Below are 14,509 nucleotides of genomic sequence, written 5' to 3'. Positions count from 1 at the left end.
ATAAATGAGATGGTATCTGTTTCTGGAAATTCAGACGTAAGTGAAATACTAACGAACGGAGTTAGGACTGATCAGATAAGGCAACGTAGCTAGCTGTCTGAGAAGCTGTGACTATGAGGTAAAGTCTGTTTACTACTACTACCACCACTACATCTTTCTTAGAAATAAATATATATGAGGTCTTCAAAGGGAAAAATTGAACCGGAACAAATAAATCTCATTAACAAAGCAGTCAATTCCCTTTATTTTTAAAATTTTATGTACACATATGAATGATCTGTATAATGTACATTCAATATAGAAAGCTTTATATATTTGATAATGTATAGAACATTTCACAATTACACTAATCTCTTACATAACATCTTGACATCCGTTCTTCAATTTTTTTTTGCACAAGCTCCTTTTTCATTCAATTTGGTAAAGCCAGCTATACATACCAATGTGTACTGTGAGCTCTCACAAGGTTAATGATTGAGGAGAGGATACCAGTGAAAGGTATGGGACAAAACCTAATAGTGTTCGACGGTGGAGGAGGACAGCCATGGAGACTCGATGCAGGAGAGGGAAATACCCTTCCCAGGAACAAGAGACTTAGCCCAATTTCTGTAGACTATAGTTCAACACCAGTCACACTAATTCAAAAAAACATTATAAAAACTAGGAAGAGAGTTTTGTCTTTTTGATTCACAGTCTTGTAAACAGATATAAAGGAATAATATGTGCTTACATACATCAAGAAAAAAAAATTCTTGTGTACCCATTTAGGTTGATCCACAGAGTGCTTTCTTATAACGTGATACAATTAGAATCACTGACTTTTTTCCTAAATAAAAATATATTTATAGAAAAATGAATAACACTGTCATGAAACCAGGAGAAAGGCAGTAAGAGTTTGCTTCAACGTATCAGCTGGAGGAATGTGGACGGGGCACTGGCCTTTCGTCGTTTATTGTCTCTCATGAACGTTTCAAGTCTGAAAGCCAACGTCACCTGCCTCATGATCTACGGGAGGCGGCAGGTTTGACATGACTGACGAGGACGTCCCTGCGGTAAGGTAGCCAGCAACTCCAGGTCCTGCAACAGAGAGAGGAAAGTACATACCTTCTAGACAACAGTCCTGTGAAAACACTGACCTTTATAAAAATGTCAGAACCTGGTCAAGGACCCCAACATAAGTAACTGATAATCTATTAGAATATCTAAACGTACAATTAAACTTTAACAAATAGCTACTCAGCACTATTTTCATGGTTTGCCTTTAATACACGACAAAGGTCAAAATTATTTCAAAACTTATGCTGGACAGTAACACTGGTGTGGAAATATGGAAAAATTTTCCCTTCTCACATGTGGGAAGTTCAATTTTTCGAAAAATCCTAGGCATGGAAGGAAACCTATGTATGTCAAATTAAAAAAAAAAAAACAAAAAAAACAAAACAAACAGGGAACAAACAGAAGAAATAAACTCTCTATTTGGTCAGCCCATCCAAAGTCATACGTGATCAAACTCTCAACAAAAACCACTTCTATCCACACTCAAGTTAACCTATTTTCATTTGGTGCAAAGAAATGCTATTGTAACAAGTGACACCAAATGAATAAGGGTTGCTAAACCAAGGTCTCTGAGAAAGAAAAGGTAGGCTCTGGACATCTGTCATAGAACAAAACAAGAATGCCACGGGAAAAGCTATCAATATTTTAGTTTTATATGTCTTCCTTGCTTCTAACAGTCTCTATTGCACGAAAATACTATATATGCCAGCATTTATCAAGCTGTGTCTTTCAAGCATATAATGACTTGAGTCCTCCAGTTTATCTCAAACATTGCAGAGACAGTCAATTACATCTCAGAACCACTGCACAAACTGTAGAGAGTACTTGCAAGAGACGCTGTAGCATAATACTGCATACTGAGCAATATTTTTAGCTGAAATTGTAGGGAACGTGGCAAACAGCTAAGGAACATCGAAGGGTTAAGACTAGAAAGGCAGTGGAAGCGGCATGCATTTAGCAAAATGGTTCTCTACCTGCTTCAGAGAGCTACACAGAAGTTAGCAAGCTGCCTGGCAGAGCGGATCTAAAGCCCGCTCCTGAGGTGAAGGGGGCTGCTGCCAGTTAGAAGGGAAGGAGACACACCTGAGGGGAGAAAAGAAATATAAGCAGCAAGGGAAGCTGTGAGGAAGTGCAAACAGCAGAGCAGTTTGATGAAGGCTAAGGCATAACAGGGACTGATGTAGGACACAAAGGGCACAATTCAGATTCACCTTGTTTTTCACCTTACAAGCATTTGTATCGAGGATGGGAAATGGTTCATACTACTTGGCAGACAAAGCATCTAGCGTTGTGATTACATGGCCAGAGACAACTCAGCCTGCGTGAGCTGTAGCATGCCACCCAGACCACCCAGGCACTCAGAACTTTGAAATTATAAAACTTAGAAAAAAGATTTTCACTTTTTAAGGTAGCGTGGGCCTGCAGCTATCAACCCCTGCCTTCCACCAATCAGGACACCGGGCCCTCCACAGACTGCTCAAAAAAGACAAAGCGGTTCAGAGTGATAGCACCGCACTGTTACATCACTTCCCACCAACCTCTCACTCTTTGAAACCTTAGGCAGCAGCAAGATTACAAGGGAACTATCAAGCAGGTCTCACCAAAGACGTAACCCTTAAGAATAAACCCCTAACCACTCCAGACTGGTATAGTTCCTGAGCATTTCTAATTGTGGGCTCAACTTGGTTCGTATCACACAAGTAGATTATGAGACCCAATCATGAATGCTACATACAGAAAACAGGCTAAGGCTGCAGTTCTCAAACTGTGTGCTGAGGCACCCTGGGGCAAATTCACAGGGGCATGGCTGGATATTTTAAATTTGAGAAACACAGAGACATCTGTTGGACACCATACAAACAACTACTTTCAAGTTGTTTGGACATAACTACTTAATAAACTTAACTATTAGGTATTTCTTTTTGCCTTGGGGTAGATGGAAAAAAAATCACTAAGATATTAAAGGTATTGTGAACTGAGAAAGTTTGGGAACCTCTAGGCTAAATCTAAATTGTGAAATGATAAGCCTAGAAGGATCATCCAGAATAGACCAAATTCTAGCCCCACCATTTGCCTCTAAAATTTGGGAAACACAAATCAATTTCTGGATATTTCTGTAAACCAAGTCTGAGACGCTGTCTCACTCACACCCCTCGCACTCCTTGAGGATACATCTGGTTTCCAGGGGCCAGAAGGTTAAGTCTGCTCATTAGGATGGGATAGAGCAGTTGTGTTCTCCAGAGAAAAGTGAGAGGAAAGAGAAGGGGCTGCCAGAAATGGGGCATGTGGCAATACCGCGCAAGGCTGTCACTTAAGAGAAATGAGGAAAGATGGAAAGTTAACAAAGAATTCCACAAAACAGAAATGGCTGCCATGATGGAACAGTGGAAGGAGCATGGGCTTTGATGAAAATGAACATGAGATTTTCAGTGGGGAAAATAAAAAAAGGAAGCCCTGCCTTAGCAGTCAATGTCTTACAATAAACTGACATTGACCTTCGGGAATGTTTCCTAACATTGCTCACATGGTATAGTCTTGGGTGAGTATAACAAGAAAAACAAAACTCTGCAAAGAACTAGTGACCTGGTTTGAGGAGAGGCCCAAGAACTGCACCCTCTCTCCCTTTAATGATCTTAGGAAGCCCAAGTAACTATCCCACATGCCTCTAATTAAATACATACATATATATAAAGTTCTTCTCTTCCACTTCCAGCTCCTAGAAGCATCTTTCACCTTGGCGTGCTTCTCTTCTTTTCCCTGTTGCTCCTTCTCTCTCTGATTTTCTAGGTGGTGTAATTTGAGAATTTTCACTGCTGAAATTGTTTGTATAGGGCCTTGAGCTAGCACCAAGCTCTTCTAGAATCTAAGAAATGGCTAAGCAACCCAAGGCCCTGGACAATGAGCAACTACAGATAATCTGCGTCATGGATAAAATCCCACTGAGGCACTTTTAGATGAGGATTTATCATAAAAACAAAACAATATGCCAGGCCAGAGAGCCAGTCTCATCTGAGGCAGTCTCACCTTAACTTCTCAATACTGAGTAATCCTGCCTAGACATTTTAATTTTTATCCCAAATCCTGAACAAGTGACTGAATAACATTTACTCAGAAGTCAGGTAGAAGAAAATCATAAATGTATTTTCGGTCATTCTTGTCTTATTTTGAAACAGTAATTAACTTTCCTTTATCTTTCCCCATCTCCTAAACAAAATCCACTGACTTGCCAAACTCACCCAAAGGTACAGTTAGAAGAAAAGGCTGGTGATGCGTGTTCTCACAGTACCTTATTTGATTTGCCAATCAGTTACAGAGGGACTGGGTCAATCTGAATCTTTTCAAGATTGAGGCTAGAGTGGGATAAATTTAAAATTCCAATTCAACACAACGCTGTATACATTCCATGGAATTCCACATAATGGGCTTTTATCATTATTAGAAGTGCCTGCCCCTTTTATCAAACACATGACACACAATATATCAATGGAAAAGCTCTAACACACACAAAATCATCTGTCAACCCACGCAATAAGTACACATCAATTCAAATGGCAGTACTTTAACTCTTCAAATAGTCCTTTCAAACAAGATAGACTAGAGCCGATGGGAAAATCTTAAATCTTCCTGAACAACTAACATCTCAACAAAAGAACATCCCAGATGGATGTGCTAAGAATTGTACAATTTCAGGGCCAACATGGCTCAGAGCTAGTCCAGACTGTCCCAAAGCGACGTGCCTGCAGGCTTCAGCAACAGCCTTCAGAATTGCCACAGTAACACCAGGGCCTTTCCAGGTTGGGATTTATACCATCTCCCCCTCGACTGGTTGTGTGGAACTTGCTGTCTCTTTCTGTCCCTTGAGTGGGCCCTAGGATGTGAAGAAATCTGAAGAAAATTTGTTGTTCCCTAACCCTCTTCCATCCGCTACGGCTCATCACGGCTGCTTCTCATACCTCATTCAAAAGCCACCACAGAGATTCACGTAAAAGGAAAGGCACAGACAGGAACCTTTTTACTCCCTGTACTTTGTCTATAATTATTAGGGGATTTGGATGGGGGTAAGGACCAAAATGATTTCTAAAGTCTAGGTCTCTAAAGATAAATCCCTCTCTCTCCTGTATTCTAACCCCAGACCTTCTGGCCCACAGCCCGCTAGTTAGTCAGGACCACCTGCAGTCTTTTATTCCATCAAGTCAAGTCAACAAACGCTAAGTACAATGGAGAACACACAGAGTTAAAAGACGGCTTTGCAGCAAAGCTTATAATCTACATCTTACTATTCTTCAGGGTCAAATTTTAAATAAGTTTACTCTTTGCTAAAAAAAAATAAGGCAGATTTTCGAATCATAATATCCTATATATGAAATAATGAATGTAATGCGGTATTATGTAAACTTCTGGAAAAAGGGTCTAAATAGGAAAAGTTTTTAGTGTGCCTATAAGAACACACTTAGAAGCTACAGCTTTACCCCAAATTTAAGAGAGATATGGAATAGACTAAGACCATATTCTAGGTATGTCTCTCCACAGATAGCATAGCACATGGGATGGAAAAGTTAGCAGGGAAATCTACAGCACTCTGCTCGTAATGTATACACACGACCAGCAGCCAAAGCACCACAGGTTTATAAATATTAGGGCTCTGTTTATAAATTTTAGTGAATTAATATTAAAGTACTCACAATGGGAAAAAACCAGTAGTGTCACGACCAAGTCTAAAATTAAAACCAAGCAAAACTTTCTCCAAAGTCCCTATTTTTGAATATTCAAAATTTAGTCTTCACAATTTATAAATTTCTATACTAGCAGTCAGGATTATTAAAACAATTACACTGGTCTGAGAAACACTGTGTAGTAATTTTTTTCTTTCCATTTACCTAAATCATCTCTGGTTAGAGGAGGAAGCAGGGCTGACATTTTTTTATATACTATAATTTCAGGCAGACGCTAAGAACCACCTCATATTCTTAAGGTGAATTTCAAACTGAAATTTTTATACCAGAGACAATATTTCATTTTCAGCACACAACAACAGAATACTGTGACTTTCTTTTTAAACAGAAACCAATATGAAAACAAGTATTCTAAAGTTATTAGGCAATTAGTATATCAAATGGACAATTGTCCTGAGCTTCAAAAGTGTATTATCTTTTGATTCCTAAGCAGTAAAACATCCTTTCCTTTATGGTACACATGTATCTCCTTCTCAAGAGAGGACAAACCCTAAGTATGTGGTAAAACTACAGACTAATCACTGGAAACTTAGAAGAAAAATATTTCACGTGAGTATACATATTTGGAATGTCAAGCTGTTATTTTGAAAGAAATAGAATGACGCTATCATGTTTCTGATACCAGTATTTCTGAGTAGATATTTCTCCACTCTTTTTACATATTTACGATAAACATTTAAAACAGCCATGCTCCAAACATAACCTATGACACCATTAATGAATTGGATCAAAACAGCGGAGTCCATGTTTCAGTCAGCACACATTCAACACAAGAGCAATCCACACGCTCTTTAGGGCTAAAATCAGAGGTCTACTGCATGCCCACAGCACCTTCAAAACAGGTAGCTGGTAGCCTAAGAAAACCCTCTAAATGCTATTTTCAGTCTAGTCACGGCAAAAGGAAGGTCTCAGTGGCTTCTGCTGTATGTCTTAGGGTAACCAATTAGGTGTGGTTTACCTGTGAGGTATCCTGCTGTTTGGGACTCAGAAATAAACAAATCATGTTTCTGATCTTTGAAGGCACTCCAGACTGAAGAACGAGATAGGATTTCATTCACCTAGGGAAGTAAAGCAAACTCTTTGAACATAAACAAATTAAGGACTGGAGGCTGGAAGACAGAACTAAAGAGAAAAGGCAAACTTCCAAGGCCGAAGGAAGAAGACCAGCTGAGGAAAGATCAAAGAGGGAACAAGACCTAGCATTCATCAAACATTCTATACTAGGCACATCTCATTAAGCCAGACCCAAAGAAGTCCCTAAGTCAGTCTGCCCTCTAAACTTGGACTCTGTTATTTGAACCTGCAGTTTACTGACTTGTACGTAATTCGGGGAGGAAGGTTTGCCTGTGATAGTAACGAGCGGCTGACTGTGTGGTGCGGGCTCATGAAGTATCCTGAGAAAGGAGTTTGACGAGGAGATGCTGCAAACTCAAGCTAAAACTTACAGTAGTCTTTCAAATTATGGGTTATGACCCGTTAGAAATTTATGAACTTGATTAAGAAGGTTGTGATTAACATGCTTGAGAAAATAAAACAGGTGACTATAGAAAGCATCAGAGTATGACAGCTAAAATGGCTAAGTATTATTCTGTGATACATACATACATACATACATAAGTATAAACAACGTGTGTGTAAATGTGCACTGGACTAAGATGAAAGACATATTTCCTTCTAAGTGACACAGAAAAAAGTTTAGGAAATTGCACTTTAGAGGATATCTTTCACACATCAATGTTCAAATATTTATTGTGCACCTTGTATGTGGCATGCACAGTGGACACACAGATGTGAAAGACAGTCTCTGTCTCTGAAGTACTGACAGTCTAGTAGGGGAGACAGACAGTGCCAGATAATTTACTGGTAAGCACTAAAGCAGAGAGACACACGGGGGCCGTGAGAGCCCTAGAGACTCCCTGCCCGACCCTTGGAAAGAAGCAATGGTGAAGTGATCAGTTGTGAAGGTGGTGGAGAGTCCCTATTTTGGACACTATCACTCCTCCTTCCTCCTCTTGGGAGTGGAAGGTGGGTGTCAGGGTTACTGGGCTAATTTCATCAACTGGAATCCTGAAGCAGGTCGACGGGAAGACAACTGCCTGCACGTGATATACAGGAATGCCTATGCTTGGCATTCAGAACACTCATAATCAAAGCCCCCAATTTACTTATTAAACACACAGTTAATGACTGCAGCAACACATGCCGTCTCTCTTCTTTCATGTCATTTTGTTCAAACGATGATACTGACGAAATGAACAGTGGCATAAAAAATGTTTCTTTACTTGGAACATATGCACACAGTGGATTCACCAAAGGAAAGCTTTAAGTCAATTTAAAACTATAAAAAGAGATTAGGAGGTAGGAACAATCCAAACGGCATATACATACAATGGAATATTATTCAGCCCTAAAAATGAATGAAGTATCGATATATGGTACAACATGGATGAACCTCAAAAACATGCTAAATGACAGAAGCCAGACACAAAAGATTACATATTGTATGATTCCATTTATATGAAATTTCCAGAATAGGTGAATTCATAGAGAATGGTGGGTGCCAGAGGCTGGGCGGGGAAGGGTTGAGTAACTGCTTAATGAGTAGAGAGTTTCCTTTTGGGAACCGGATAAGGTGGTGATTATACAACATTGTTAATGCACTAAATATCCATTAATTGTTCACTTTAAAATGGTTAATTTTATGCTAAGGTAAATTTCACCTCAATTAGAAAAAAAGAGAGAAAGCATTAGTAGATAAGGCTATACATTAACACTCAATGAGGAACTCTTCAGAAGCAACATTAAGAATAAAACAAAAGAGGAAATTAAATTACTGAAATGGCTTGAAGTCAGCATATGCATGCGGCGGAAACACAATATATATCTAAGTCACAACAAAAAGGAAACCAACACTGTATAAGTGCTAATACAGAAAGGAAATGAAACTAAAATGATGTTCTGTATCTTTCAAAATGGCATTATGTGATGGTTAATGAATGTGGTTATCACTATCCAACAACTCCTAGAACTGAAAGTTAACCTTAACCAGCATTAAAAACTCAATATTCTTCTATGCTGAAGAATTTTGGCATTTTTCTTCCTGAAATGTACAACGTGCTATCACTATCATGGGTGACTATTTGAGTATCTAGTTTGTGTTCTTTCACTGGCTATGAGGCAGCTATGCTAGTCCATCCTTGGTCTCGGGATCTGCTCCAGTTATAGCCGAGAGCAGCACATCTGTAAATGGAACCCGAGCAGAGGTGTGTGGATTGTACATGGCCAGGACTCTTGGCTTTGAGGATGGCTGTAATTGGCAGATCCAAGCCGCCTCTGTGCAGGCTCACCTGTTCTCCATGCTGCAGGCTTCGAGTCATGGCCTTGAGAGCTTTAACAATCTGAGCCTTAGTCGCTGCTGGGCTGTCCAGATTTTCAAGGCCAATGCCTTCAAGTAACTTTAAGAGGTATGGGACCAAATCTGCTTTCAGGGCCTAGAAGAGAATATTAAGCATATATATATGCTGAAAAAAAAGTAACAATCCACTGAAGAAATAATTTTTTAACCCACTTTATTTTAATGCCAAATGCAGATTTTTTTTGTGTCTAATAAAATGGCATTCTTTAATGAGATTTTATTCTGTGCCATCAACTTTTCTAAATGCTACACATTGATTATTTTATTTAATCCAACACCTAACAATGTAGGCACAATATTACTGATAGAAAAATCAAGGCATGGAGGGTGAAACATTTAACAGTCAGAGCTGGGCAGCGATGCAATCTCTGTCTTGACTGACGAAGCGTAGATTGAGCTTTTAGCCACTACACTGGGCTCCCTCCTCTAATGACATTATACTATTTGGCAACAATATCTGATGTATCCTAATATTTTTTTCACATTATCTTAAATCAACCTTTGCATTCACCATATATTTCCTATCAGCCTAATAAAGGCTAAATAATACTCTAGTATGATACAATTTTCACTGCCCACTCTGAAACTCAAAGGGGTAGAAGTAACTAACATTTAGTGAGGGTACTTCTTTTTATAGATATTATTCTCATAAAAACCCTGTGAGGTAGTCATAACTTTATCTTATAGATGACAAATCTGAGCACTGCAAGGTTACGTATCACGCCTGAGGTCACAGAGCCACCAAGTGGTGGAACTAGTTTATGTTCTTTCCAATCCCCAAGCCAATCCTAAGTTTGAACCTCAGAGCAACCAATTATCTCCTTGAGATGTACCCAACACTTATCTGCCTAAATGAGGGGTGGGGTTTGGGTGGGTGCAGGTTGGGGGGTGAGGAGAGATGTGAGAGGAAAAGGGGCTGGGAGAAAAAGGAGAGCCAGATAATAGAAATGCAGGGCCTTGTATTTAGGCTAAGGATGTCAGATGTCACTTCGTCATCTGGCAGGTAATAGGAAACCACTGAAGGATTTTAAGATGAAGAGTGACCCAGTTATATTTGAGTTATATTTTAGAAAGATCACTTTCACAATGATTTTGAAATTTATCATACACTTTTTGGATCCTTCAGTGTCCGTCTAACTCTACACTGGTACCCACCAAGACTTATATTCATTAGTGGGTGGTCTCTTTGAAAAGGACAATAAAAATCTTGGCATGTTTCTTAAACATGACTTAAAAAACAAAGGGGTCAATAAACTGGAAGAATCTTTCCAAAGAGGATGAAGCAAATTTTACAAAGGAAACTAAGGATAAATGCTTAAGTAAATGAGCAAAATTTAAGATTTAAACACCACAAAAGTACTTTGACACTGGTGAGATTTTTGGGAGCTGGGCCACCTTTCTGTGTGTGTATATACATGTGTGCCTGTGTGTGTGTGTATAAAATACAAAATTTTGTGCGTACACAAACTCACAAATTACCTCTCTGCCAAACCTAAGCTAAACCTAAGTCAGGGAAACCAAATCAGTGCTAAGTAAGTGGAAATCTATTTGTCTGGTATGTCTGCTTTCCGAAAACAGTGCTGGATCTAGAAAGTCACTTACTTGTGCTACTAATTCATTCTGCTCCTTCTGAAACATTCGATTAATTGCTTCACAGCCTAGACCAATGGTATCTGGTCGCTTTTTCATTCCATTCATCAGTGGGCCAATGGTCTCTAAAGATGCCATGGCTCGAACACACAGCTGGGTGCCCAAAAAGAGAAGATTACTTGAAGAAGAGCAATATTTTACATAGCACAGTAAACACCGTAACAATAAAACATATGAAAAACCTACACTCAGTTCAAGTTTAATAATGAACTGAGTCAAATTCAGTCTCCTATTAATTCTATCACTAAACTGATTTAAGAATTGTTACAATACCATGTGGTTCCTATGCAGAAAGGCACATGGTAGGAAGGGGATTTATAATGCAAGGTACATTAGTGAGGAAGAAGGAGCACAGATACATTGTAAGGCTATAAGCTACTAAATGGATTCATCAATACCTCGTTTTCAGACAGGGCATGGATAACACGAATGGCACTCTTAGGAATGGCATTGTTCCTATGATTCATCGCCTGGATAACTTTGGGAAGATGGCCCAATGGTGGGACCTGATCAGCCAGCTGAGGTTGTGCACTGAAGAGACACACTGTTGCCGTTGTCAAAGTTTCCAGAGTTTCTCCCTGAAGGGTGTAAAGCAAACAAACAAACTGTAAAATACTGATAAAGTCCTAAACATCCTTAGCAATTATTTGGTGTTCAAAACTAAGGATCCACAAGTTCTAAGTGCTGATACTTGAAAATTGATTCACAAATCCTAAGAGAAGAACAAACTTCCCTGTCTTGATAAAAGGTAGACTTCAAAATAAATTTAAGAATTTGGTATCTTAATCTAAGCAGTCTTTCACTGGGCAAGGTCACATCACATTTCTATTGCAGGTTTAAAAGATCATCTCCCAAAAGATATTACTAGAAATTTTTAGATAATACAGAAATGACAGAATCAAAGAACACCAGTAATTCAGGAGAACGTAGAACTAGTAAAATGTTTTCCCCAGTTCTATTAAAAAATCCTACTATTTAACATGCCTGCTGCCATAATGCACTTTCCACTGCAGATAATGGATTACAAAGACCTATAACTTATACCATTATATGCGGACATATATATATCCATAATATACTGCATCTTAAATGAACATGGAAACCCAGGGATGTGCCCAAAAAGAAAGGTGATATAGGAGGAAAATATTTTGAGTTTTTGCCTTTCTAATTAGAGTTTCTACTTTTGAGGATTTCATTTTTTAAGCAAAGTTTGGATGCAGTAAAAATCCTAGTAAAGAGAAAATATGATTATGGAAAGAAACATACATAAATATTTGGCATACTAATAATATTTTTTTAAAAGTTTTGCTAAGCTAATGACAGTAACTACTAATTTCTAAGGACTCGACATGAGCCAGACGTTACGCTAAGGAATCCACATATATCAAAACTCATTAAAACCTCAGCCTTAGGGGCAGATGCTGTGATTATTCTATAAATGTGGCAACTCAGGCAAAGTCATTAGGTATTGTCCAAGGTCACAGAGCTAGTCGGGGGTGGAGCTGGTGTGGGGTCCAGGACCATCTAACAACACAGCTCGGTCTCTGAATCACCTTGCTCTATAGCCAGGCTGTTTAATTCAACAGCAATCACGTACCTCAGTTACCGCCAATCTAAAGGTTCAAGTAACAAAAACCTTACATGCTATCAGGGTTTCTGACTCACCAAACCAACACCAAGCCTACTTGCTCACTCACTGCTGCTTTCCTGGTAGCCTTCAGCTTTGAGCACAGGTACAGGGTTCACTCATGTAGTTACTACTCTGTCTATTTCTTTAACTAGGGTCATCCCTGCCAGAGATAGAAAGCTGAGTGAAGAACGTGCCCTAGCAGGACACACTTCCATTTAGGCTTCTACACTGAATATTTAGGTTTCTCATTAAAATTATACAATCATTGAAAATGGGGGGGCAGAAACCTTCTTTCAGAGCTTCTACAATTGTCAGAAATAGCATCTTTTTAACATAGATATCTCCAATTTTCGCTCAGAAATAACCATTTTACTAAGGAGTTTCACTTCTAAACATGCCCAAAGAAGATGAACAGACACATCTGAGTTTAAATGCAGCTACTATATTGAAAGAGGTAGCCAATTCTTAATCTGTGGTCAATGAGGACGGTGTTTTAAGACAAACACTATCAGTATGTTCAGCAAACTATTTGAAATGTTTTGCTGATGGCTGAAGCTTACATGAGGATTGTTCTTCTCCAAGAGCTCAGTTAATTTTTCTAGCAGTGCAATAAGAAATTCTCTAGGCTTTCTTAGAACCCAAGCTGGTTGTGCAATAAAGATTCTCAAGAAAACTCCTCCAACAGCAAGTTCACCCTCTGCTTCGCCAAACACCACGGCAAAATCTTCAGGCAGCTTTAAATAGAGAAAGAACCACAGTCAACTCACTTATCATTAGCGGTACATTAAGCAAGAAATGCAAACCCTATTAAAGAAATATTTATGAAATTAACTAGTCTTTAAATAGTCATTAATATAATCAAATGATAATTATTGTTTTATTTTCTCTTAATAAAATTCAGAAAAGATGCTTGATTAATCACTTATTTCAAAAGCAAGTATTCCTACTTTTATGTTTAAAACATTTCCCAGGGGGAGACCTAAATGTCTTAATGACAAAGTATCTAATAAGTTGGCATTAAACTGATTCAGCAGGACTTTAAAAAAAAAACAACACATCAACAAAAAATACAGTAAAACGTAAAATTCTTTCTTCTGAATAAAAGTAGATTTTTACCTTCCAGTTTACATCAGGGTTGTCTCGCTGATTTTTAAAGTGCCTTGGGGAAAGAAAGGGGGAAGGGGAAATACTTCAGTCACAGGAGACACTTTGATTAGCCTTCAGAAAAAGTCTCAGACAGGTGACAGACAAAGTGGGAATCGTTTGCCCTTCCCGGTGATTCCACCTGAAGGCCCTAAGCCATTATGTGTGCCTTTACTTACTCTAGCATCATTTCTCTAACTGTTGTGGACACTTTATCTCTGGAACTATCATTCCAAATTAACTCAGGATTTTCATGAGTTCCTTCAAAAATATGTACAGCAGCTTCGGGGTTGTCTCTCATGGCATCCATGAAAACACTTGGTAGAAACTTCATTAACGTAATTCGAACCTATGTGAGGGGGTTGAGAAAGAAAAAAACCTATTGGAAACATCTTCGTATTTGGTTTACTTCGCATTTCTCTAAGGTAGAATACTGCTGTCATGTGTGCTGTGGTTGGTGTGGGATGTAACTATTATCCATAAGCTCGGGAGGGGAGAATAGATAAACCTTGGTTATGCAATGGTAACTTTAACAAGGGTCACTACAACCTCCTCCTACTTACCTATCCAGTTTCATCTCCATTCTCTGCCTCAAATTTAAGAAACTAAGAAATTACTATCACTGATGTGTATAGTTCCCAGAACACACCCCGCCGGATCACACCTCAAACATGCTGTTCCCTCTTCACAGAACACCCTTAGCTGGCCTGTCCCTCCAACTCTTCCCCCATGCTCCCCACCCTTACAAACAAATTTTTCTCATGCTACCTTTGTCTGACAAGTATTTTTTAGCAGATTTATTTGCTGTACTATGTTTTATATTATACTGTACCTTTCTCCAAAAAGGATTTAAAAAGAAGCTTTAAAAAAAATACAACCAAT

At 38.8% G+C, this 14,509-nt stretch overlaps 1 protein-coding gene across 2 annotated transcripts in view; it reads right to left on the bottom strand.

The window, feature by feature from the left end:
• Positions 1 to 215: 215 nt before the first annotated feature.
• Positions 216 to 14,509, bottom strand: part of DNAJC13 (DnaJ heat shock protein family (Hsp40) member C13) — a 110,677-nt gene continuing 96,383 nt past the window's right edge. Inside the window, exons 49-56 of one of the 2 annotated variants that reach the window (XR_011527158.1) lie at positions 13,807 to 13,976; positions 13,601 to 13,643; positions 13,045 to 13,218; positions 11,253 to 11,432; positions 10,807 to 10,947; positions 9,137 to 9,280; positions 2,031 to 6,847; positions 216 to 1,077 (exon numbers count right to left, since the gene is read on the bottom strand). Coding sequence is in view for 1 of the 2 variants with exons in the window: in XM_008544064.2 (XP_008542286.1) it covers positions 971 to 1,077; positions 6,748 to 6,847; positions 9,137 to 9,280; positions 10,807 to 10,947; positions 11,253 to 11,432; positions 13,045 to 13,218; positions 13,601 to 13,643; positions 13,807 to 13,976 (1,059 nt within the window). In the remaining variant the exon portion in view is untranslated. The remainder of the gene's footprint in view (positions 1,078 to 2,030; positions 6,848 to 9,136; positions 9,281 to 10,806; positions 10,948 to 11,252; positions 11,433 to 13,044; positions 13,219 to 13,600; positions 13,644 to 13,806; positions 13,977 to 14,509) is intronic. The other variant, XM_008544064.2, reaches the window with a different exon arrangement.

The sequence above is a fragment of the Equus przewalskii genome, chromosome 15 (genome assembly GCF_037783145.1).
Source record: "Equus przewalskii isolate Varuska chromosome 15, EquPr2, whole genome shotgun sequence".
Lineage (NCBI taxonomy): Eukaryota > Metazoa > Chordata > Mammalia > Perissodactyla > Equidae > Equus > Equus przewalskii.
This window is presented reverse-complemented; position numbering and strand designations above follow the sequence as displayed.